Raw genomic sequence first — 25,919 nt, 5'->3', positions numbered from 1 at the left:
CCCGCATCCCAAAGAGCAGGCCCCCCAGGAAGCAATGGCCACACATGCACGGCGACGCTGGAAGGAAATCATTTAAATCATTTATTTGACTCGAGTCGATGTGCACAGGCCCTACCGTACAAAAGTGGGAAGCTGCAACAAATCAAGTGCCAGAGGCAGTGCATGGACATGTAAACACAGACAAGGTGAAAATGCCACTTCTGGGTGACCGGGGAGCAAATCAGAGCAGCCAGGGCCTAGGCCCAACACATTCACAGCGCGGGCGGGGGAAGTGCAAATGAGCGGAATGTTAGCATGGAGGGGCCTCCCCGTCCTTCCCACCCAGAGGGAGGCAGCTAAGACCTCAGACACGTGGGTTTGGAGCCAGAAGCATAGTTAGTGCACAGTGGTCCCTGCAGTCTGGGGGGCGGGAGTAGGCTCACAGAAGATGGGTCCTCTCCTGCCCTGCCTCCCATCCCACCCCGGGGACCCCTTTGCCATTCAAAGGAGGGCGCCCCCGGGACTAAGGAGCCAGTCCCAACTCCAGAGTGTGGAAAAACAGGAGTCTGTGTCTCTTGGAGGCATCCCCCTGCCCTCCAACCCTGCCTGGAAAGGGGCGGACCTCAAAATAAAGTGTTAAGGCAATAAATGAAACACCTGTTTCCTCAGGTGCAAACAGCACAAGGGGAACGAGTCTGCGGGCAGACAGAAACCCGGCGACGTGGGGACTGATGCCCGCAGCCTTTGGCGGCGGGCTTTGCACTGCTCCTCGGTTTGTGCGTCAAGTTGAAGGCTGAGGGCCCGGTGAGTTTCCTGTCCTGATGCCGGTCCAGCCGCCTGCATCCTCTGACCATCCCCTGCCCCACGGCTCCTCAGCCCCTCACTCTCAGGGACCGAAATAACCCCGGTCAGAGCCTCCAGCCCAGCGCCTAGCACCAGCCAGAGAGTCCCGGGCTCACAGAGGGCAGGGCGGAGGGCGACCAGCCCCACCTCCTCCATCTTTGGTGGTGGCAGAGGTGGGAGGAGAAACAACAGTCTTCGGGAGGGCCAGGGAAGGGCAGAGGACAGCGTCCTGCTCCAGTGCTTGGGTTTCTCAAGGGCCTGATCCCCGTCCAGACGTGAGCCTAAGCGGGCCCACCTCGGGATGGCCCAGGCCTGATGCCCACCAAGGTGCCCCCAGCCGCAGCCTTCACCCCTGGAGCTGTTCTTTCGGGTGGCGGCAGGCCGTGAGCACTGGCCAGGTCCATGCCTGGACCTGACACTGGCCGGCCCGGGCTCCTTCACCACAGAGCCCTGCCACCCTCTCTTCCATCTCCACCCTCCGAGCCCCGCTGGGAGGCGGGAGGTGTTGGGGACCCACACCCTGGGCATCCCATGTCCGCCTGATTCTTCCTCTCTGGCCCCCTGGCCACCAGTCCAGCCTCTGCTTCCCCAGGCACAACTGAGGGCGGGTCAGGTGGACCCCTCGGGGCTCCCTCCATCTCCAAGGAAGTCTGCCCTCCACCTCCGGGCCCTGGGGATTCCCAGATGATGGAGGCAAGGTCAGGGGCAAGTAAGTGCCCTTGGCCACCACGGCCTGGGCTATGCCACTGCTGATGGCCAGACACCCGGGCCTCCCACGCCAACCCAAAGGCCTCTCTCTGGCGTCCCCCACGTGAAGGCAGCCCAGGCAGCCACCATCCTGGGCCCATAGCAGCCACTACTGCAGTGCCTCTGGGGGCCCGTTCTCCCGGGGCAGCACGCCGTTGAGGCCAATGCTGCTGGCCGCTGGCACCCCCAGGTAGCCGAGCAGGATCTCGCTGCGGCGCCGGGACAGCTGGAGGATGTCCTCAGCCAGCGCCGGCACGGATGTGTAGCGCACGTTGTCCAGGTCGAACATGTCGGTCAGGTACTGCACAATCTGGTGCTGGGGGACATGGCTGGCATCAGGCTGGGCCAGGGCCCCTGCCCCCCACCAAGCTGGGGTTCTCCAGACCACCCAAAGCCGCTCCCCTGACCCCCCGCCCCAGGGGGACCCCAACTCAGCCCCTTCTGTCCCCCGTTCCTGCCCTCCTGGGGCTTCCTGTGGACCCACCCAGAGCCAGGTCCCCAGTGGAAGGGGCAGGCACCCCGCCCAGACCCTTCTCCAGACACAGGGCCAGGCAGGCAGCTGCAGACGCCAAGTTCCCTGTTTACCTTAAAGAAAGCACAGACTTCAGAGAGCTGAGGCTTGGGTCCAAGGAAGCCAAAGGCTAGGACAGGGCTAACGTGCTCCGATACGGAGTAGAAATGGGAGATGAAGCCATCAGGCACCTGTTGGGGGGGCGGGCGTGGGGCAGCAAGGCTAAGGGCTGGGACCCGGGCAGGGAGAGGCAGCCAGGCCCTGGGGTCATATTAAGAGCTGGGGCTTCAGAGGCATGTCCGGCTCATTCATGTCCTTGCTGGGTGATGTTGGGTGAGTGACTGGGGCTTTCTTTTGTAATTAAAAAAATTTTTTTATTTTAAATTTAGCAGCACTACACAGCTTGCAGGATCTTAGTTCCCTGACCAAGGATGGAACCCAGACCCAGCAGTGAAAGCATCAAGTCCTAATCACTGGACTGCCAGGGAAGTGCCCCCAAAACCGGGGCTTTCAGAGCCCTGGTTTTTGCCTCCGCAGCATAGGGGCCACCTCAGGGTGGTGGGGAGGGCTGCCGGAGGAGGGGCCCGGGGTAGGCTCAGTGCAGGAAGTGCCCAGGGCACGTGGCGGTGGCAGCTGGTATCAGCTGGGCGGCAGAGCTGGGCTGGCAGGGGGGGAACAGTGGGTGGCAGCCCAGATAGGCGGCTGGTCGCCACCTGGGAGCGCAGATAACGCGGCCCTTGGGGTGGGAGGGGGGCTCAGCCTGCTCCAGGGTGCCCTGCCCCGACCCTGACGCCAGCAGCACCTCGCGGGCCCTGCCTCCCTCCAAAGAGGCCCTCTCCTCGCTTCTGATTCCCCCTCATCACCTCCCGACCGCCTGCTCTGTGCTGGGCCCTGGGTAGGAAGACAAAGCAGATCTCTGTGGGCCTTTGAGGCCCTTCCGGTCAAGGGAGAGGTCACGGCAGGATGGGTGACCCGTGCTGTGACAAAGGCCAAAAGCTGCAGCCCACCCTACCCTGTCCCACCCCCAGACCCGGGTCTAGCACACACCAAAGGGAGGGTCACCTGAGCCATGCTCCACACCCAAGGCCCACCAGCCCCTGCGTAGCTGCTCTCAAGAGGCCCCTCACCATCAGCTCACTCACCATCAGCAGCCTCCTCTTGGCTTTCAGGACCGACCAGCAGGCAGTGGCCAGGGCCTAAATTAAAGAGGGCACCCCCCCGGGGGGTGGGGTCAGACCAACAGGCCAGGCCTGCAGCTGCTACTCACCCCCAGCTGGGACCAAGCCTTTGCCCTAGCTCACCCACCCTAAGCAGGGAGATGGGGACAGCTGTCTGAGGTCTGCCTTTTCCCTGCCCTCAATTAGGAGTCAGGCACACCTAAAGCTGAATCTTGACTCCAACCCTTACAGGGTGAGAAGCCAGCAATCTTCTGGGCCTCAGATTCCTCTGTAAGATGGCCCTAACCGAGTATCCCTGCCTCGCTCAGTCATTGTGGCGATCCACGGTTACTGCCTATCAATGCCCAGCCCCACCCCTCTCCAGATCACCCCATGCCACCGGCACATCTTGCCCGCCAGGGGCCCTGTGCTCAAGGCTTTCTTGCTGTTCCTCCTTTATTTTTTGGATATTTTAACTTGACTGAATGCATTCGAATGGAATAGAATTAATGGCAGCCGAGAATGAGTAGAATTGTTGGAGCGAAACTACAAGGCAGGAGGAAAACGCAGGCCCAGCCGCTCTACGAGGGTGAAACGAGAGCAAGGGGGGCTCCCCTGGAAAGTTCTCCAGGGCGGGCTCTGGGGTGCCCAGCGGCTAGCAGCCTGCCTCAGGGCGGGGCTGACTGCTCCGTGATGAGTAGGGAGCCAGCCCAGGGGCCCAACGCCAGGGATGGAGGGACGTGGGGTCCAGGCAACACACGTGGGGTCATGTGTGTGCGTGCCTGGGGGTGGGGGGCGGCCACCCACCGTCTCCTTGAAGCTGTCTGACAGCCAGCGGTTCCTCAGGACGGCGAGCACCGAGGACGGGGGGTTCTCCAGGTCCTCGAAGGCGTCCATGAGGATAAAATCCAGCACGATGTCAAAGAAGCTCATGCACACCACCTGCAGGGCCAGGCGGTGCTCTGAGGCTGGAGCGGGTGCGGTGTGCAGGGGCCACCCTCCTGGCAGCCCAGGCCTGGGGCAGGGCGGGAACGGGGGCTTCCAGCAGCAGTAGAGCCATCTCAGAGCCTCGGAATCAAGGCTGAGCTCCAGGGGGCACCTCCACCCCGCTCAAGGAGCTCAGGTGGGGAGACCCCAGGACACCAAGGCTCAGCACAACAGCGACTCACCCCTCGGCCCTCCAGCTCCAGCCTCGTGGTGGCCCAGGTCTCCGGCCGCAGGGCATAGCTCAGCATCTCCTCGTAGCTCTCCAGGAAGCCTTTGGGGCTCTACGGGGAGAAGCAGAGCCTGTTTTGGCCATGGCCCCAAGACCCTGTTGGACTTGATCCACAGGGGCGGGTTGGCCTGTGGATGGGGGACACTCCAAGGCCAGACCAAGGCCAATGCCTGAGCAGCCGTCACAGAGAGAGTGAGGCTCTGCAGGGCCCAGGGTGTGTCCGGGAGAGAGGCAACGCCAGGCCGCCCAGCAGCGTCTCACACCAGCTTGTTACCGGGAACCGACCACCTTTCAGAAGGTGCGCACCGGCTACGGAAGGAACTCACTTTAGAGAGGATGCGTGAGGATGTGAGGTCGGGCCCGCCGCCAAAGGGGCCAATCTCCATGACCATCGGCCTCCCTGTGAAACAGAGAAGCTGCAGCTTTTCTCGGGGAGTCGGTGAGCTGGTTCATGTGATGCCACCAGGCAGTAAATAGTGTATAGGACTCCGGCTGCTGCCAGGCGCACAGACGGTCAGCACCCAGGAGGAAGTCTTCACTCTCTGGGACTGGGAGGCCTAGCGGGGGCTGACGATGCAGTTTGTGGACACGGGTGTCATTTACGGACTTAGAAAGTGAGCATGTGCCAGGGCTGACCTAATACGGATCAACTAATTTAATTCACACAGCCCTGTAAGAGACTGGCCAACATTGTGTCCACTTTACAGATATGAATCCTGAGGCTTCAGATCAGGGATGTGCCCAAGAGCTAGGCAGGACAAGCTGACACACGCCAGCACAAGCAGGGTGACGGCACTTATAAGAACCGCAGGCAGAGGGGTCATTGGAGGGATGTTCACCAAAATGTGAACAGGGTGGGGCTGGAGACAATTTTTTCCCTTCTTTTTGCATCGTCTTAGTTTTGTCTTCAATGAGTGTGTGAATCGTTTTTACACTTTTTTTTTTTGCCATGCCTCAAGACTTGTGGGATCTTAATTCCCTGACCGGGGACTGAACCCAGGCCACATCAGTGAAAGAAAGGCTGGAATTCTAACCACAGAAGGAAATGGCAGCCCACTCCAGTGTTCTTGCCTGGAGAATCCCAGGGACGGGGGAGCCTGGTGGGCCGCCATCTATGGGGTCACACAGAGTCAGACACGACTGAAGTGACGTAGCATAGCATAGGCAACCAGGGAACTCCCATTTTTATCATCTTTTTTTAAACTACTTTGGTGAAGCTGTTTTTATTTTTTAAGATGTATTTATTTTTGGCTGTGCTGGGCCTTGTTGCTGCACACGGGCTTTCTCTAGTTGTAGCAAGTGGCAGGCTCCAGGCACGTGGGCTTCAGGAGTTGTGGCTCGCAAGTTCTAGAGTGCTGGCTCAGTACGTATATGGCTCATAGGCCTAGCTGCTCAGCAGCATGGGGGGATCTTCCCAGACCAGGTATCCAACCTGTGTCCCCAGCACTGGCAGGCAGATTCTTAACCACTAGATCACCAGTGAAGCCCAATTTCCATTACGTTTTAAAGATCTGCTAGAAAGTATACAGGCTATGGCTTCACTTTCCCAATCCTCAGTTTCCTTGCATGTAAAAGTTAACCACGAAGATGAAGATGAGGGCTGGCCCTCGCTGACACTTTCTATGGTCACTGACCTCAGCCAGTGACATCCCCAAGACACGCCCATTTAGACACAAGGGGACTCAGGCTTGGAGAGGCTTCATGTGTGGCCACAGGCACAGTAAGGAGGCAGGCTGATTCCACAACTTCAGAGCCTGGGTGTGCGCAGGGCCAGTGTCTTCCCAAATGGAGGCCAGCCCATCTCTGCTGCCTGGAAAAACGTGGCAGGGCTGTCAGTTACCTCTCAGTTCAGAGCTGGGCACAGGCCCTGGCGCTCAGGAGCTCGGCAAGATTTCTTAATCAAAATTAAGCCAAGTGGGACTTCCCTGGTGGTCCTGTGGCTAAGACTCTGCGCTTCCAATGCAGGAGGTGCAGGTTCGATTCCTGGTCAGGGAACTGAGGATCCCACATGCCACTACTAAGACTCAGTGCCGTCAAATAAATACATTTGAAAAAAAAAGCAATACCCGTATTTTTCAAAATTAGCATGGGGAAAAAAAAAACTTTCCCTGCTCTCCTATGGCTTGCAGGATGAAGTCAGAGCTTATCAGCTTGATTTTAGATTGAGTTCTTTTTTTTTTTTTTGAACAGGACTAAATAAAAGTTTAGAAGAAGAAGGCAATGGCACCCCACTCCAGTACTCTTGCCTGGAAAATCCCATGGATGGAGGAGCCTGGTGGGCTGCAGTCCATGGGGTCGCTAAGAGTCGAACACGACTGAGCGACTTCCTTTCACTTTTCACTTTCATGCATTGGAGAAGGAAATGGCAACCCACTCCAGTGTTCTTGCCTGGAGAATCCCAGGGACGGGGGAGCCTGGCATGCTGCCATCTATGGGGTCGCACAGAGTTGGACACGACTTAAGCGACTTAGCAGCAGCAGCAGCAAATAAAACTTAGAAAGATAAAATAAGGGACGGGGGAATAAAAGCTGAAAAGAGAGCCCTGTCCCCCCAACTACCTTCTCAGCCTTGGTCATCAGGCCGGTCACCATCTGCCGGCCGACCTCCCCGAAGAAAAGCTGGTGACTCTTGTCTTCCAGGAGGCCCTAAGGAGTGAGGAGGAAGGGGGTGAGCTACCCGGCTGGCGGTCCCCCAGAGCCACAGAGAGAGCAGTACCATGGGCTGGGCAGATGGTCCACCTGCTCAGAGGAGCCTGACCCCAGCCCCAGCCTCCCCAGGCTCCCGTGGACCACACCCACCTCGAAAGCCTGCCGCACACAATGCAGCTTGGCTAGAAAGTCCTGGTCGCTGTAGCAGCCCAGCAGCTCTGTCCTAAGGGGAAGCACAGAGTTGCACCACCTGGGACCCCGCCAGCGACACCCTTGTGGGGTCAGGGTGGAGCCCCGGGTGGCCTTGCCTGGGCCTGGCAGTGTGACCTCGGGCAGGGGGCAGGTCCCCTCTGGGCCTCAGTTTCCCCAGAACCAGAGGAAGAGGCTGGTAGGATGCTCTCTGAGGATGGGCTTCCTCAACGGCACTCGGCGCCACTGGACAGTGTGGTCACTGGGGGTCAGGCTGACCTTGGCCTTCTTTAGGCTCCAACCAGCAAAGGACCCTCTCGAGCAAAGGACCAAAATGGCCCAATCTCCCCCAAGGCCAGGGCAGGGCTTTCTGGGGCAGCCAGAGGCATCCTGGTCTGAGCCCTTTATCCGAATCCTCAGGCCTTCAACTCGGGTCTTCTGGCCATTTTCAGGGAACTTTAAACACAGACATGTAAATCTAGGAGTCATGACCATCATACAGAATAATGAGCTTAAGACGGATAAGAGCCTTCAGATAAACCACAGAGGAGACTGAGGCTAAGAGGGTCAGGAGACTTGTCCAGGGCCACATGCTACGAAGTGGCAAGGCTGGAGAGAGCCCAGATCTGTCTGTCCTCCAAGCCTGGCTTCTGGACCGCTCCCTAAGGGAGTCTATCAGAACGCAGGGCTTAGAGGGCACTTCCCTGGTGGTCCAGGGGTTAAGAATCCACCTTCTAGTGCAGGAGATCCAGGTTCGATCCCTGGTCAGGGAACTAAGATCCCACGTGCTGCAGGACAACGAAGCCTGCGTGCCACAACTACTGAAGCCCGTGCTTCACAACAAAAGCTCCTGAGCCACAGAGAACATAGGGCTTCCGCGTGAGACACACGGGGCAGTGCTCACCGTGCTTCTGTGACTGGACACATCTGAGAACTTGGACCTAGTATGAATGACTGTTATTTTAATTACTTGTATTAATTAGTTATTGTGATCGCTAACTCCACACCCGCCTGTCTTGTACCAGGGCCATCCAAGGGCCTTCCAAGACTGGGCAGGAGCCCTGGCAAGCCCTTAGCCTGGCTCAGCTGGGCCCTCACCAAGCACTCACTGCTGGATTCCCCAGCCTCCTCTAGGAGAACAGTGTCCCCCGCCCACCCCCCACCTGCCTCCTTCCTCCTGTGCTCACCTGAGGGTCCGGCAGGGGACTTTGCCCTCCTTTACCAGCTGCAGGGCCTCCTCGTAGGCGGCAGCGGGCCTGGAGAGTGGGATTGGGTAATCTCCGACCTGCAGGGACTCAAAGAGCTGGGGGGGCGGGGCACGTGGAAGCCTGTGTCAGCCGCATGAGTGTAGGGGAGGGTGCCTGCCTGGGGAACTTCCGGCAGGGGATGCCCTAGGGTCCAAGCTCTCTGAGGGGATGTCAGCAGGAACCCTGGCCAAGGGCAGAGGCCGGATCGCAGTCCCCTCCTGCTCAGCGTCCCCACCACCAGGTGCCTTTCCCACCAGCTCAGTGCAGCCGCGCAGTTGTGTCCAGCTTTCTGCAACCCCATGGACTGCAGCACACCAGGCCTCCCTGTCCATCACCAACTCCCGGAGTTTACTGAGACTCATGTCCATCAAGTCAGTGATGCCATCCACCCATTTCATCCTCTGTCATCCCCTTCTCCTCCTTTCCCATGGGGACCTTTCCCATAGGGACCATCTCTTGGACACAGGCCCATGTCCTCCCATCCCAGGGAAGGACAGCCACCTGGTACACGTGGCCATGGCAGGAAACTAACGCCAAGCCACGAGCACGAGGCCTGGAGAAGGGAGAGGCCGGCATGGCTGCAGCCGCTGGGGTCAGGGACCCCTGCCCTCACTCACGGGACCTACAGCTCCTGCTTTCCCAGGCTTCCCTGTCCCAGCTGAAGAGTCCCCGGGGAGGAACACTTGGCGACTGCCAGATTCTGCTTCCACCAGAGGAAATGCCTTCACTTTCCCACGACCCATCGCTGGCCCCCAGCAGAGCCGACAGGGGCCCCCTGGCCTTCACCCCCTCCCCGAAGCCATCCCCCCGCCTGCATCACCTCGGTGGCGGAGAAGAAGGAATCTTCCGAGGTCAGGCTGTCCCCATCGTCCGCCCGCAGACGCAGTGATCCCTCCGTCAGGGGCAGCATGAGGGTCCGCTCTGGGCAGGGCAGGAAGAGGGGGACTGAGCTGAGATCCTGAGCTCCCCGGGCCGGGATGTACACGGACACCAAGCCTCCCAACACCCGATCCCAGGAAGACGATGTTGCTGGTCACCAAGCTTCCGGTTTTCTCAGTATGCCAGGGGCCCTGCCGCAGCCGCACTGCCGGACCCTGAGGCCTGTGGGTCCTGAGCTCTGAGTGCAGGCTGTGCTACATGGCCCCGAACAAGTAACCTCCCCCTGCCAAGCTGACACTTAGCCTCCGATACCAAAGGGCCACTCATTCTGCACTGCCGTTCCCACCTGCTCGAGGGCAAGGGGGTCTGGACCCTCAAGGGGGCTTATGAACGATCTGTTGAACAAATAAGCAGAGGCTTCAGCCTTGAGGCCCCACCAGCCTTTTCTGCCATGAGAGGAGGCCAGGGGAAGCAAGACTGCTGCTCTGACGGGGACGGGCAATGGCGAACATGTCACCCTAGCCTGCCCTTGCTGGGCCCGTGTCGCCCCTGGTAGAGCTGGATACCCCGACACTCAGGAGTCCTGTAAGCCCCCTGCAGGCTGATGGCACCCAAGGCAGGGCCACGGTGGGGCACAGTCACCGTACAGGCTCTGGCACGCAGCAGGCACTAGAATGCTATGGCTGCCCGGCTGAGTAACTTCACTCCCTCTCGGTGATGTCACGCCTCCTGACCTCAATGGTGCAGGCACGTGTGCTCTCCGCCATGTGGCCTGCTATGGGCTTATCTCACGGGAGCCACCCCTCCACCCACCCAACAGCCCAGGAGAGGGCTTGAACCAAGGCCCGGAACGGCCGCTGGGGTGGGCGGGGGGAGATGTGGACACAGCAGTGCCAAAGCCTGTTCCCAAGGGGATGGGGGCAAAGCACACCGGCCAGAGACTCCCAAGGCCTCGTCCCAGCTCTGTTCCCACCTGTGTGGCCTCGGTCTCCCCATCCCTGCAGTGGGCCCCTGATGGGATGAGGTCCTGGGCCCCAGGGACCCTGCACCCAACCCCTGCTCACCCAGGTCCAGCAGCATGCTGTCGGCCGGGAAGGTGGACCCGAACTCCTCCTGCAGGTGGTAGGCCCGGTGCAGCAGCGACTCCAGCTTCTCCGCAAACTCCTTCCGCTGGGACTCCGGCTGCAGGTAAAGCAAGAAAGGTCAACCCGGGCCCTCGAAGCTCCCCCACACCAACGGCCCCTTCTTTCACCATGATGGGGCCCCAGCCCCTAGGGAAAGCAGTGGAGGCGGGGAGGGGGGCATTTCTGAGGCCCAGCAGTGAGTGCAGGTCTGGACTGAGCAGCCCTATGCAGGAGCCACTGGCCAGACACGGCCAGTGCACTGACACGGGTGATAAGGTAAATGCACACCAATTTCACACACTTCGCATCCGCCCCCAAAAATCCCCCAAGAATACAAGAATGTTAAATACCTCTGTGATTTTTCATCTTGATCATGGGTGGAGATGATAATATTTGGGGTGTACTAGATTATAGAAAATGTATTATTAAAAGTCATTTGATTCATTTCCTTTTGCTTTTTAACGTGGTCTCTGGGAAGTTTTAAATGAGATACGTGGCTTCCGATTGAACAGCACCGCTCTAGACCCGATCAGACCTGGTCCAGACCCCAACACCATCAGTTCTGAGCTGTGTGACCTTGAGTAAATAACTCCCCCTCTTGAGCCTCGGTTTCCGTATCTGTCAACTGAGGTAAGAGAACCTACTTCTTTGGATCTCAGGGAAAACATGCATAAGGCATTTAAGTATTCCCCGAAAGATGGGCCCATGGCGAAGGCCAGTCAGTATTGGCCATTATAACCAGAGAGTAGCTAGGAGCCCAGAAAAAGCTGGCTTCCACCCCACTGCTGCTGTGACCTGCGTGCACCTGGGGGCTTCGCACCCGTGGCACCACAGCCTATGCCTCCTCGCTGCCCCTGGCCTCCAGGCCAGGTTGTGGGAGGAAGTGCTTGCTTGACCCCTGGAGCTTCTGGGCTAAGGGGCCAGACACAGGCAGGCCTGAGTCTGTTTTCCACAGAGGCTGCCAGATCTGCAAGTGCATGTAACCAGACCCTGGGGAGGGGACGGGGCCAACTAGGGCCTCAGGCCACTGGGGACAAAGAGCCGGAAGTACTCAGAGGGGAGCAGTAACATGGAAACCACTGCCTTTCCCTGAGCGCTAGGGTGGACCGGCACCCCGCTGGTCAGCCTCAGGGCCTCCTTCAGGCAGGGGTTACCATGACCCCATTTCACCAGGAAAACTCAAGGAGGTTCCGGGGCAGGCTCACCCAGCTGGAACCTGGCAGAGCCCGTGGGGCCCCAGACCCTCTGGCCGTCTTGCTCAGTAACTCCACTCAGCGTGGCCAGCAGGGCCTCGTAGCTTCAGCATAGATCTCTCTTTGGGAAGTCGCCATGGCTTAGCGAATGGTGTCTCATATATGACACAGACGACCAAAGAACACAACAGATACACTGGACTACATCCAGATTCAAAACCTCTGTGCTTCAGAGGACACCATCAAGAAAGTGAAAACACAGGAGGTTTCCTGGGGGTCCGGTGGTCAGGAGTTGGTGCTTCCCACTGCCAGGCCCGGGGTTCAACCCCCAACCCGTGAGGGAACGAAGATCCTGCGAACGACGAGGCGCCGCCAGGTTTAGAAAAAGAAAAGAGGGTGAAAAACAACAACCCAAAGAACGAGAGAAAATATCGACAAATCACACATCTGACAAGGGATCTGCATCCAGAAAGTGTAAAAGAACACTTAGAATGCAATAATAAAAGGACGAGCAACCGAAGTCAAAATAAGGCGTAGGATCTGAGCAGACATCGCTTCAAATAAGGTATACATAAGGCCGATAAGCACGTGAAAAGCAGCTCAACATCGTTAGCATCAGGGAAACAAATCAAAACCGGGTCAGAGTCAGATAACAACAAGTGCTGGTGAGGGCGTGGAGGCGCGGGAACTCTCAGGCACTGCCGCTGGGCATGTAACACAATACAGCTGCATTGGGAATCCCAGGTGGCACGGCGGTGAGGAGGCCGCCTGCCAAGGCAGGAGACGCAAAAGATGCAGGTTCCATCCCAGGGTCGGGAAGATCCCCTGGAGAAGGAAATGGCAACCCACTCCAGCTTTCTGGCCTGGGAAATCCCAAGGACACAGGAGCCTGGCGGGTTATAATCCATGGGGTTGAAAAGAGCTGGACACGACTGAGCGCAGTCACACACAGCTGCTTTGGAAAACTGCTTGGCAGTTCCTCAAGATGTTAAACACAGAGTTATATTGTGACCCAGCAATTCCAGTCTGAAGTATATACCCAAGCATTTACTTAGCACGTGCCGCCAGGCTCCTTCCCTCAGAACTACACACAGCATCTCAGCATCGAGTCACTGTAACTTTGAACTGTGTCTGTAAAGACACTTTTTAATAACATATATATATATATGTATATGAAGTGAAAGTAAAAGTCACTCGGTCGTGTCCAACTCTTTGCGACCACATGGATTACACAGTCCATAGAATTCTCCAGGCCAGAATACTAGAGTGGGTAGCCTTTCCCTTCTCCGGGGGATCTTCCCAACCCAGGGATCGAACCCAGGTCTCCCACAATGCAGGCGGAGTCTTTACCAGCTGAGCTACCAGGGAAGCCCGATACATATAAATATTGGGCTACACTGGGTCTTAGCTGTGGCACACGGGATCTTTCAGTCGCAGCATGTTAAGTCTCAGTGGCGGCATGTGGGATCTAGTTCCCTGACCAGGGATAGAACCCAGGCCCCCTGCACTGGGAGTGCAGAGTCTTAGCCACTGGCCCACCAGGGAAGTTCCTGTAAGCACCTGGGCTTTATCTCCATCAATTCTGTACATCTCTTAGGAAGATGCGTCTAAAGGGGACTCATCACTTCTTTGCTTGACATCATTTTAGCTTAACAAAGGTTTCCTAGGAAGGCTCTATTTTCAGATAATGGGGGAAACATACATGAAAGCCACTGTACGGTCGAATTCAGTGAACGGTATGGTATGTGAACTCTATTTCAATAGTTATTTACAAAACATCGTAGCCTAGTGAAATGCTTAGAAGGATACCAAGTAGTTATGTCTGGATGAAAGATAACAGGCGTCAATGACACTGATGACAAGAGGTGATTTGTTGGGCACCGGCTACGGGCCAGGATCCTGGGGCTGGTCCACTGAGGGCCTCTGCCCGCGGCACACAGCTGGGAGCTGTCTGGTCAGAGACTGGGCTCCTTTTTATCCTCTTTTTTCTCTTTCTGTAGTTTTTTTACTACTCTATTAGAGAACATTTCATTGCTTTCACAATGAGAAAAATAGGAAAAGGTCTATAAATTTCAGATGTAGTATTAGCAAGGAGAAGGTAATAGCAGCCCACTCCAGTACTCTTGCCTGGAAAATCCCATGGATGGAGGAGCCTGGTGGGCTGCAGTCCATGGGGTCGCTAAGAGTCGGACAGCTGAGCGACTTCACTCTCACTTTTCACTTTCAAGCATTGGAGAAGGAAATGGCAACCCACTCCAGTATTCTTGCCTGGAGAATCCCAGGGATGGGGGAGCCTGGTGGGCTGCTATCTATGGGGTCACACAGAGTCGGACACGACTGAAGCAACTTAGCAGCAGCAGCAGTTATTAGCAACAAGGACAATTTTGGAAACAAAGCTGCCTCCCTTCTCCTGCCCTCACTCACCGGCAGGCACCACTGTCCTCCCACAAGCAGAGGGGACCTGCAGTCGTGCCGCGGGCTCTGAAGCCTTGTCACCTATGACCCAGGCATCCAGAGCCCACAACTACAGCCATCAGGTCTGTGTGACAGGCCTCGGAGAGTGAAAGTCCCAGCTGGGGTGGAGGGCACGCACACCTCCAACTTGGTACCCTCTGTCCAAGAAGGTTCTCACCCTGTACTGCAAACTCTGTTCCCCAGGCTCGCCTGCCAACTGCCTGTCATCCCACGAAGGCACAGGTGGAGGAAGCGAGGAGAAACCGGGGGGCGGAATGGGGGTGGGTGAGAAGCTCTCTCCTCCTCTTCATGCCTCACATCACATCCCTGCACCCCACTCCCTGCTAGCCAGCCCTCTCTGTGGTGTGAGCCCCCTCGAGTCCCAGGGTCCCTCAGTCATGCAAGCAATTCCCTGGGTTAAGCCCCCTTCTTCTTCAACACGTGAAGTTGTTCCCACATCCTGGCTGGACCCCTCCCCAAAGGGGAGGCCTCCACTTTGACCTCACTCCAGTAGGGGCGAACACTGATGTTTTGTTTTGTTCTTTAATACAGAAAAGTACAGGGACTTCCCTGGCGGTCAGGTAGGTGGTTAGGACTCCAAGCTTCCCCTGCGGGAGCCGCAGGTTCAATCCCTGGTCCGGGAACTAGGATCCCACATGCCATAAATAAATTAAAAAATTAAATACAGGAAAGTATCAAGACTAAAACAGCAACAACCCAGCATGCTAACACCTGTACAAACCCGCCCTTAGGCTTGTGCTTGAAATAAGGAAAATCAAAATAGTAGAGAAAGGTACAGAAAAGTCCAAGGAAAGTCTTTTCCTCCTTTCCCTGCAGACCCTCATGAAAGATCTCTGTGAACAGGCTTCCTGTGCATCTGTTCAAAAGGTAATAAAAGTGCACAGATACAGCAGTAGCTACCAACAGGCATACACAGGCACGGATGTACGCCTTTATCTAAAATATACACACAAGCAGAAATTAGCACAATGTTTTAAGTCAACTATACATCAATTTAAAAAACACAGAATATTAAAAAGAAATAAATGTACACACGGGTCATGAATCACTCTTACACACCTGTAACTTACGTGATATTGCACAGCAACTACATCTCAGTAGAAAAAAATGTGTGCACGGGTCACTATGCACATTCTATATCTTGGGTTTTTTTTTTCCACTTAATAAAATACAGTGGACAGAGCAACCTATCAGCCCACAGAGCTTTTTTTCTACCCTTTAATGAAGGCTGGCTAGTATTTCAGATTCCTCCTGGTGGGCATTTAGTTTCCACTTTTTCATGTGTTTTAACTATTACAAAACAATGCCTCTTCAGTGAACATTCATCTGAAGACATGTATTTGTCGTGCTTTTCACACACAAAAATTTGTTTTGGCCACACTGCGTGGGCTTATGGGATCACAGTTCCCTGATCAGGGATCAAACCCGCACCCCCTGCAATGAAGGGCAGAGGCTTAACCACTGGACCACCAGGGAAGTCCCTCACAAACTTTTTTTATTTTAGGTTTTTTAACTTTATTTCTCTTTTCTGATATTGAGATAGTCACTTAGAGAACACCTGTTGTTGTTATTGCTTAGTCGCTAAGTCATGTCTGACCCTTTTAGGACCCCCTGGACTGTAGCCCACCAGGCTTCTCTGTCCATGGGATTCTCCAGGCAAGAATAGTGGAGTGGGTTGCCATTTCCTTCTGCAGGGGATCTGTCCGACCCAGGGATCAAACCTGCGTCTCCTGTATTGGCAGGCGGGTTCTTCACCACTGAGCTACCAGGGAAGCCCGACAGAAAATTTGATCAAACTGTGATAAAAAAATGTATGAAGAAAAGATAAGACAAACTGTGTGACCCACTCACCTATGAACACGGCTAGTTCCTTCCGGCCCGTCAAGAGCACGTATGTTTCCTATACGGTCAGGATCAGGTTGTAATCACGGCGTGGTTTACCGACTAACTATCAAGTGGCAGGGTGCGCTAATGCACATGACCTGAGTGTTCTTACTTGGCTCATCAACACTCTGGTCAAGGGGAGCACTCCCATCCAGGAGGACGTGACAGGCTGGCAGAAGGCGGGGCTGCTAGACGCCTCCCGAGTGCAGCCGGCCCGCCAGCTACGCTACCAGCCGTCTCTGAGGTTGAGGGGTGGAAAAGACCCAGGGAAGGACCACCTACCTCGGACAGCGCCTCTGAAGCTGTCTCAGGGTTCCGGAGGCCGTCCCCTGGAGTGGGGGTGCTGCCGCTGTCCCCCCTCTGCCCCACACTCAGCGCCTGCTCCCATTTCTGCAGGGCCTCCTCGAACAGCTCCATGCCTGAGCGTGGGTCGGGGAGATGGGGAAAAGGAGTCAGGTCCCCAGTGGGGAGAGCGGCCAGGCCCCTCATCATGTCGTTCCAGAGCAGGGGTCAGAAGAGCCAGGTGGCAGGAGGGCCCTGAAGGACGGGAAAGGGCAGGACCACGTAGACTGGTCCTGATCCCTTTTTTTTAGGCTGTCCCGCTTGTGGGGCTTCATGCAGACCAGACTTGCTCCTGGAGATGCTCTTTGGTCCAGAAACCATAGAAGTGGGAGGTCTGGGATGGGGTGAGGGTTGCAGTTAGCACCTGGAGAACCCAGACTCCTGGGAGGGAGCCGCTCCCCCACTACCCTACCCTGGCAGCCGAGGGGAGCCGAGGCTGGCCCCCCGGCCCGCACCTTGCATGTAGAGGCTCTCAGCGTTGCCGTCGGCGGTGGTCACAGACTCCTCTATCCCTCTGGTCTCCCACGGTCCCGAGCACGCAGCCGTGGGGCTGGATGAGTTCACCACCACCATCTGGGAGCCAAGCAAGGCAAAAACTCCAGAATAAAGGGTGAGGCCTTCCCAGACCCCAAGCAGGACCCCTGAGCCTCCCCACCAACCCCCTTGCCTGACCACACACCCTCTCCCATACCATCCCTGAAACCAGCCCCCCACCACAGAGGCCGAGCGCGCAGCACAGCACTTCCACCGACTTCAAGAGCCTGAGGACAGGTCATAGATATGGCCAAAGCAGGAAAAATACAGAGGCCAACACCCAGCCCAGGAACCTGCCGCCTCCTCCGAAAGCCGCCCCGAGCCCTGCTCCCGAGCAGCAGGACCACTCCCAGTTCCAGGGCTCCACCATGAAGGGGACCGGGAGGACTCAAGGAGCACCTGTTACCCATGGGCCAGCAGGACCGGGCTCTCACCCACGCCTCTGTCCCTCACCAGCAGCCATCTGCCTGCCAGGCTGTGACGAGAGCCAGCTCTTGTTGGCACCTGGGTCCCCAGGGTCGTGGCCTGCTCAGAGGTGGGGCTCAGTACTCGCTGGATGATATTAATAACTAGATGAGTGAATGAGCCAAAAGCTGTTCCCCAAGAGAAAATAAACTCCTCTTTGTCTTATTTATCTCTATATCCTCAGTGCCTGGTAGTCCCTGGCAAAAAAACCAGTGTTGCTCAATGTCTGATGAATGAATGAGTGAACTTTCGTGGGGAAGTATCACACCGCCTCTCTTCCACACTTGTCCACCTGTCCCTCACCAATGCCCGGCACACACTGGTCACTAACGATCTCAGAAAGCCTTCACGGATGGATGAGTGAGTGAACAAATGAATAAATGGATGGAACCTCTTCTCCCATCTTCCTACCAGCCCATAAGCCCCCTGAGGGCAGAGACAGGAGCTCCAGGGCTGTTGATAGGCACCCTGGTACCCTCACCGAGGCCAGGCTGTGGGAGGAGCCTGAGTGCTTGCTGGGCTCAATGGAGGAGATGCCGCTCAGGGTGTCGTTGCTCTTGCTACTGGGGCTCTGGACCCTCCGGTTGGAGTAGCCTGTGAGGAACAGGAGGGCAGAGGTCACGCTGGCTTCCCACCCAGCCTCTTTGCATGGGCCACTCACGGCTCTGCACCCCTCTTCCCTTCCTTGTCGTCTGGGAGTCTGTCCTGACCTTCTGTGTCAGACAGCAGAGCACCCCCAGGGCATGCCCCTAGCAGCAGAGGGCCGGGCCCTGGCCCACTCTCCTTTTCACATCCGTATCCTGGGCACTGGGCATGGGACCTGGCCCAGAGTGGGGCCTGGATTTGCTGGGTTAAGCTTGAGAAAGAGGCTCAGCCACCGCCCCCCTCCTGACTCAGTTTTCCCCGTATTGTTGATTGACTCATCTGGAATTCTCCTTCCAAAAAGATTTGAGGCACCAGCTTTTTAAAATACACAGGGTTTTTTATTTTTAGGTGAGAAAAACAGGCAAAGCAAACTAAGGTGGAACCAGAGACGGTAGGCAAGCGAGATGAAAAGATGAAACTTTCCTTTTGCCAAGATAATTCACGATGAAAAGTCTTTGTCTTGCAAGGAGGTTTTGCTTCTGAAAACAGGTTTCTCCCAAGACAAGAGAGCCTGTGAGGCCTCCTTGCCTTGGAAAGCAACCTGTATGTGGCAAACGCTGGGTTGCTGGGTTACAAGATTAACCGGACCATAAGAGGCTTTTAGAGCCACACCAGCAAATGCAGAACAGACCAGTGGCTGCCAGGAGCTGGGGGAAGGGGAGACAGGCTACCTACCGAGGGCCCTGGGGGTTTGTAGAGCAGCAGCTCTTGACTGTGGCTGGACTGTATGACTATAAGCATTTGTCAAAACTCATAGAACTGTTTGCTAAAAAAGGTGAATCTTACTACATGCCAAGTAAAAAAGCGGGAGATGGTGAGATGACCATATGGCTCAGGGACCACAGGGCCGTTCCTGCTTCTGAGGCAGGGGACTTCCCTCGCTGGACGGAAGAGATGCGCCCCACCAGCCCACTCTGGACCGACACTCCCAGAGGGTCCTCAGATAAGGAGAACCATCGCTTCCAATAACACGTGCATCCAGCCACATGACCCAGCAAATCCTCAGAATGACCTGCTTCACAGATGAGGGGACTCGGCTTGGAGACAGCATGTCACTGGCCCAAGATCTCAGCTAACAGGAGCCCGGCTGAGACTCGACTTCAGGTTCACCCTTCCTCATCACCTCACACCTACCTTTCTTCACCGACGGGACCTTCCTGGCCATGAGGATGGGGAGGGGCACTGTGCCCAGATGCTCGCCTCCCATCTCGGGCCCGACCTGCTTCTTCTTCCGCCGTCGCCTCTTCAGCTGGTGGGCGGCCAGGGCCAAGGCCACAGTCCCCAGGGCCGTGGCAAAGAGGACCTTCCGCAGGCCTGGTGTCAACCGCAGCTGGGAGAAGGCAGACTGTGGGAGAAGAGGGGGACTGTCGGTTACATCTCCCTGGGAGAGCTGCCCTGGGGAGCCCAGCGAAGACTTCAGGCCCCCGGGGGATATTTCTTGACCAGGCATGTTGGAGAGGCAGCCACCCCCTGCGGGGGGGACCTGGCCTCTGAAACCCAGATCACAGAGATGTAAATGAGGGGGGTTGGGGAGGGCAAAATACAAGGCCAAGGAGATGGTGTCCCCAACACCATCGGTCAGGATTCTACCAGCTGCGGTGACAGCACCTCTGCAGGTGCCACGTCAGGACTGCACCTGTGTTACCTGTCCGAATGCCCGTCATTTTCCAGGTGAGGTATCCGAGGCTCACACACCTTAGGACACGGGCTTAAGGTGACAGAGAGGCAGAAACCGAACCCAGGTCTGCCGACCCCACTTCTCAACTCCTCAAGGACAATGATATTCAATTCAGTCGGTGGTCCATCAGTACGCTCCCCTGCCCCACCCCTCACTCTGCCTGCTGGACAGGGAGCCCCTCATAAGGCTGCACCCCACAGGGCAGAGCTTTAGGGAGGGTCAGGAGGCCTGGTTAGCCACAGACTTTTAAAGCTGGCAGGGAGGGCCTGATCGACCCCTGGTATAGACAGAGAAACTGAGATTAAAAGTCCACAGAGACCCGGGGTGGAGACTGGGCTTGGGACTCCAGACTCCTAACTCAGTCCTTCTTACTCTGCTCAAAGAGGATGGCCTGGGACAGCAATTACGAGGGCCCAGTCTTTCTGGATGCTGAAGGACCCTGGGATGAGTGGCTCAGTGTTTCAGGGACCAGTGGGGTAAAGGGCGGGACCACAACTGCCCCGATCTTTACCTGCCCGAACGTCGTGTAAAGGAACACAGGGATCTCAGCCACTGTCATGGCCAGGGCCTGTATCATGGACATGCCCTCGGTCCGCCGGAACGCCATGGCAGGATCAGCGGCCCGGGTGAGAGCCCTCGGGGGTGAAAGCTTCCAAGAACGTCTTCAACGGGTTGCTGGCTGGGTCCTGGGTACCATCCACGCCCCAAAAGAACAGAGACGCACAGACCAGAAGGTCCCTGCACAGAGCTGAGAGACAGATGACCAAGTCAGCCACAGGGTGTGCCATGTGAGAAAGAGAAACGCACACAAGAGTGCTCTGGGGGGACGAGGTGGCAGCAAAGCCCACATGTGGAATGTGAGGCTGGAACCAGGCCCCAGCCTTTTGCATTGGCTAGCAGGAAGACACCCAAGCGCCCCACAGACCCTCTGCCCACCTTGAGCCCTGGGACCAGGAGGCAGTGTCTGGCACCCTGGCCCCAGTGCGGACCCAGAGCTTGGAGGATTGAGAGGTCGCTCTCAAACCTGAGGCTTTAAACCACACTGACTCAAACTTTTTAAACCCATGGCCAGTGGGCTAAACAGAAATCTTAGGCCTCCAAGGGTCAAGTCCCTGACTGAGAATCATTACATCTTTTCTACCTCCCACAAAACCAAGAATGTTGAACTTCCTATGGACTGTATTATGAAAACAGTAGGGTTTTTCCTCAAATAATAATAGCTACTATGCATTATGTGGGTATTTTGTGCTGCATTCCTTACATCAGTTCAGTTCAGTTCAGTCGCTCAGTCGTGTCCGACTCTTCGCGACCTCATGAATCGCAGCACGCCAGGCCTCCCTGTCCATCACCAACTCCTGGAGTTCACTCAGATTCACGTCCATCGAGTCAGTGATGCCATCCAGCCATCTCATACTCTGTCGTCCCCTTCTCCTCCTGCCCCCAATCCCTCCCAGCATCAGAGTCTTTTCCAGTGAGTCAACTCTTTGCATGAGGTGGCCAAAGTACTGGAGTTTCAGCTTCAGCATCATTCTCTGCAAAGAAATCCCAGGGCTGATCTCCTTCAGAAAGGACTGGTTGGATCTCCTTGCAGTCCAAGGGACTCTCAAGAGTCTTCTCCAACACCACACTTCAAAAGCATCAATTCTTCGCCACTCAGCCTTCTTCACAGTCCAACTCTCACATCCATACATGACCACAGGAAAAACCATAGCCTTGACTAGACGGACCTTTGTTGGCAAAGGAATGTCTCTGCTTTTCAATATGCTATCTAGGTTGGTCATAACTTTCCTTCCAAGGAGTAAGCGTCTTTTAATTTCATGGCTGCAGTCACCATCTGCAGTGATTTTGGAGCCCAAAAAAATAAAGTCTGACACCGTTTCCACGTTTCCCCATCTATTTCCCATGAAGTGATGGGACCAGAGGCCGTGATCTTTGTTTTCTGAATGTTGAGCTTTAAGCCAACTTTTTCACTCTCCACTTTCACCTTCATCAAGAGGCTTTTTAGTTCCTCTTCACTTTCTGCCATAAGGGTGGTGTCATCTGCATATCTGAGGTTATTGATATTTCTCCCGGCAATCTTGATTCCAGCTTGTGTTTCTTCCAGTCCAGCGTTTCTCATGATGTACTCTGCATATAAGTTAAATAAGCAGGGTGATAATATACAGCCTTGATGTACTCCTTTTCCTATTTGGAACCAGTCTGTTGTTCCATGTCCAGTTCTAACTGTTGCTTCTTGACCTGCATACAGATTTCTCAAGAGGCAGGGCAGGTGGTCTGGTATTCCCAACTCTTTCAGAATTTTCCACAGTCTATTGTGATCTACACAGTCAAAGGCTTTGGCATAATCAATAAAGCACAAATAGATGTTTTTCTGGAACTCTCTTGCTTTTTCCATGATCCAGCGGATGTTGGCAATTTGATCTCTGGTTCCTCTGTCTTTTCTAAAACCAGCTTGAACATCAGGAAGTTCACAGTTCATATATTGCTGAAGCCTGGCTTGGAGAATTTTGAGCATTACTTTACTAGCGTGTGAGATGAGTGCAATTGTGTGGTAGTTTGAGCATTCTTTGGCATTGCCTTTCTTTGGGATTGGAATGAAAACTGACCTTTTCCAGTCCTGTGGCCACTGCTGAGTTTTCCAAATTTGGTGGCATATTGAGTGCAGCACTTTCACAGCATCATCTTTCAGAATTTGAAATAGCTCAACTGGAATTCCATCACCTCCACTAGCTTTGTTTGTAGTGATGCTTTCTAAGGCCCACTTGACTTCACATTCCAGGATATCTGGTTCTAGGTAAGTGATCATACCATCATGATTATATTGGTCGTGAAGATCTTTTTTGTACAATTCTTCTGTGTATTCTTGCCACCTCTTCTTAATATCTTCTGCTTCTGTTGGGTCCATACCATTTCTGTCCTTTATCGAGCCCATCTTTGCATGAAATGTCCCCTTGGTATCTCTAATTTGCTTGAAGAGATCTCTAGTCTTTCCCATTCTGTTGCATTCCTTACATACATCAATCATTTCACTGAATCATTATAAATCTGCGAAGTAGACGGGCTCTTTTTCCCATCAGTTCAGTTCAGTTCAGTCACTCAGTCGTGTCCGACTCTTTGTGACCACATGGACTGCAGCACGCCAGGCCTCCCTGTCCATCACCAACTCCTGGAGTTTACTCAAACTCATGTCCATTGAGTTGGTGATGCCATCCAACTATTTCCCATACCCTCTGCCAATTTCCAACAAGGAAACTGAGGCTCAGACAGGCCAAGTCAGGAGTCCAAAGTCACTGGTACCAGATGGCTGGTACCAGACGGAGTCGGGACGTGGGTCAAGATCTCTTGGACTTTAGACCCCACGCTCAACACAACCCTTTTGCCAAATCTGACATGGAGCAGGAAGTGGAAGTCCTGGAAGAACCACAGACCAGAAGGGCAACTTTCCCCTGGGGCCTTCTGAGATAACTCACGGCCCCATTCCAAGGCCAGCAAATAAGTGGCTTGAACACATATAAGCCAGTCCCCAAGATCCTGCAGAGAACTCCCCAACCCAGCACCACCAAGGCCAAGTGTGCCTTCAAGGTCTCCTGGGACTTCAAACAGAAGGAATACAACAGCCAGACAGACCCTGTCTACTTGGGATGGCTGCCAAAGTCACTGGACCAGCACAAGAAACAGTTTATCCCCAGTGAGTGGGAAGGATGAATGATCCTATCAGTTAGCTCCGGGTGTGTGTGTGTGTGTGTGTGTAAGGGGGGCAGCTCCGGGGGTGTGTGTGTGTGTGTAAGGGGGGCAGGCAGGCCTGAGGAAACTCACATCGTCAAGGGTAGGGGACATCCTGCCAGGAGGCTACAAACTGAGCTACATGACCTCCAGTGGTCAGGGCCCAGGTTAATATCACAAGCCACCTCTCTCACCCCTCAAACTTGCCCCAAGCCTCAGAACGAGGGGAGATAAGAACATCAGAGGATCAGCAGCTACTATTTCCCAGGCACTTACTTTAACAGGTTAGGCTTGGAACAGTCTCTCCATACGTGGTTTTGAGTCTAGTCACTCAGAACCCTCAAAGCTGTGCTGTTTATCTCAGTGATGGTGAAACTGTGGCCCCAGAAAATAATCAACCCGACCGAGGTCACTGAGTAAAATGGCGCAGCTGGGATATGACCACAGCTTTGGGGGATCCCAAGGCCTAGCATTTACCTGCAGGAAAGTCAAGAACAGCCTCTGCTGCCCCGTCTGAGGAAGAGTGTCAGGTAAGGACACCGGTCCCAAGACAGCTTCTCTTTCAGGGATGGATTCAGATCCAGCCCAACCATACTCCATCTATCCATCCCCCTGGCATAACCCAGGGCCGAAGGAGAGAAGCCTCCACCTCGTCTCTGTGATGACAAGACCACAGCAATGTCTCCACCACGTGGATACTCCTAATGCCTTCCCCACCTGGGCAAGTCACCTCTCCTTCCTTGTAACCTTGGGCTGGAGTCTCCTCATTCCCATTCCACCCCCATGCCGGCACTTACAACCTCTCAGCGTGGATGCCCAGGCTTTCAATCTCAGGCACCTCCTTCCCTGCCCTGAACCACCCCGTAAATGACTCTAGCCTGAGCACCCTTTATTCCGCCTTGACCCCAGCAATGTTCCCGGCCCAAGTGCTCCTCTGAGCGACCCCCCTGCCCAGTCTTCGTTCATTCCACCCTGGCAGGATCCGACCAGCACTGAGCACTCCTTACAATATCCCCTTCCTTAGAATCCGTCCATCCCGGACAATTCCTTCCGCATCCCCTGGTCAAGGCCCCTCCTCTCTTGCCCCGACCCCCGGAATATCCTCTAGGGTTGTCCAGGTGCCCCATTGCCGCCGCCCCCGGTCCGCGCACCGGCTCCTTCTATCCCAGTACTTGCCTTGTTCGGGTCCAGGACCTGCGCCCCTGCTCCAATCTCTGCAGTGTTCCAGGCCCGGGCATCTTTCCACGGACCGAGTACCTTCTTCTGTTCCACCTCTTGCGCCGCTCACGGCCCGAGCACCTGCTCTTTCCCAACCTGGGCCCTTCTAGTCTGGCTGAGCCGGGACACCTGCGACCCCTACTCAGTTCCCCGCGTAGGCACGGCTCCCGCCCGCTGCAAGCCTCAGTCCCGAACCCTGCCGCGCCGCCCGCCAACCCCGCGGATTCAGCCCGGACCGCCACCACTCACCCAAGATCCCATAGCTGCGGAAGGGCAGCGTCTCCTTCCCCGGTGCCCGCGCAACCAACCTCGGGGCCGCCGGGGGCGTGGTCTCACGCTGGGCAAACCTTCTTTTGGCCAATGAGCGCCGCCGATCTCCTCTGCACCGCCCCGGCCTCTGGGCAATTGGGCGGGTCACGTGACAACATTACCTCCACCTCTCCTCTCCCTCTGTTCCGCCCCCTAAGTGTGGTTGAGGCGCGGAAGTAATTTTTTTTTCTATCCTGTGATTGGCCATCGGAATTAGATTGACCCGGGTGGCTAAGTGGGGGCGGGGCCACCCTTAAAGGGATAAGGGGGAACAATCAAGTTTCGAAAGGGTTTTAAAGAAAGAACCGGCGGCGGTCTGAGCCCTTTATATTTAGTTCCTCTGCCGCCTCGGTCCCTACCCAGACAAGTCCTTCCCGCTCTTCGAGCGCCCTCTTTCCAATGCAACTGCCTCTGAAACTTCCTACAGCATCCTTCTGAGCACTTGCCATTCTCCTTTTTTGGGAGCTGTTTGCAAAAGTGCCACGCCTCCCTTACCAGACAGAAGTCGTTTCCCTGAGAGTTGGTTCGGTTCTGAGCTCCCAGCTGTGCTTTGTGCTGAGCACTGGTTTGGTATCATGCCGATCTGAGTTGGAATCAAGTTCTGTCACATCAGCTCTCTGGATTTATTCAGTTTCAGGGCGTTAGTCGCTCAGTCGTGTCCGGTTCTTTGCGACCCCATGCATGGACTGTAGCCCGCCAGCCTCCTCCATCTATGGAATTTTCCAGGCAACAATATAAGAATGACTCAGTTTCAGTTCAGTTCATTTCAGTCGCTCAGTCGTGTCCGACTCTTTGCGACCCCATGAATCGCAGCTCGCCAGGCCTCCCTGTCTATCACCAACCCCTGGAGTTTACTCAAACTCACGTCCATCCGTCGAGTTGGTGATGCCATCCAGCCATCTCATCCTCTGTC

The 25,919-nt window shown here is 55.5% G+C and overlaps 1 protein-coding gene across 4 annotated transcripts; it reads right to left on the bottom strand.

The window, feature by feature from the left end:
• Positions 1 to 64: 64 nt before the first annotated feature.
• On the bottom strand, positions 65 to 25,919 carry MIGA2 (mitoguardin 2). Of its 4 annotated transcripts, XM_059891340.1 has the most exons (17): positions 25,872 to 25,919; positions 25,502 to 25,716; positions 20,268 to 20,504; positions 19,213 to 19,423; positions 17,915 to 18,027; positions 16,890 to 17,007; positions 16,375 to 16,511; positions 10,481 to 10,598; positions 9,358 to 9,458; positions 8,478 to 8,593; positions 7,252 to 7,324; positions 7,012 to 7,098; positions 4,407 to 4,505; positions 4,045 to 4,179; positions 3,223 to 3,276; positions 2,155 to 2,271; positions 65 to 1,885 (listed from the first exon to the last, which is right to left on the bottom strand). In XM_059891340.1, exons 3-17 carry the CDS (start codon positions 20,361 to 20,363, stop codon positions 1,679 to 1,681), a joined length of 1,782 nt encoding a protein of 593 aa, XP_059747323.1. In that variant the 5' UTR covers positions 20,364 to 20,504; positions 25,502 to 25,716; positions 25,872 to 25,919; the 3' UTR covers positions 65 to 1,678.

This window comes from Bos taurus, chromosome 11, assembly GCF_002263795.3.
Source record: "Bos taurus isolate L1 Dominette 01449 registration number 42190680 breed Hereford chromosome 11, ARS-UCD2.0, whole genome shotgun sequence".
NCBI lineage: Eukaryota > Metazoa > Chordata > Mammalia > Artiodactyla > Bovidae > Bos > Bos taurus.
The sequence above is the reverse complement of the archived record's forward strand: the minus strand, read 5'-3'. Positions and strand labels throughout refer to the sequence as shown.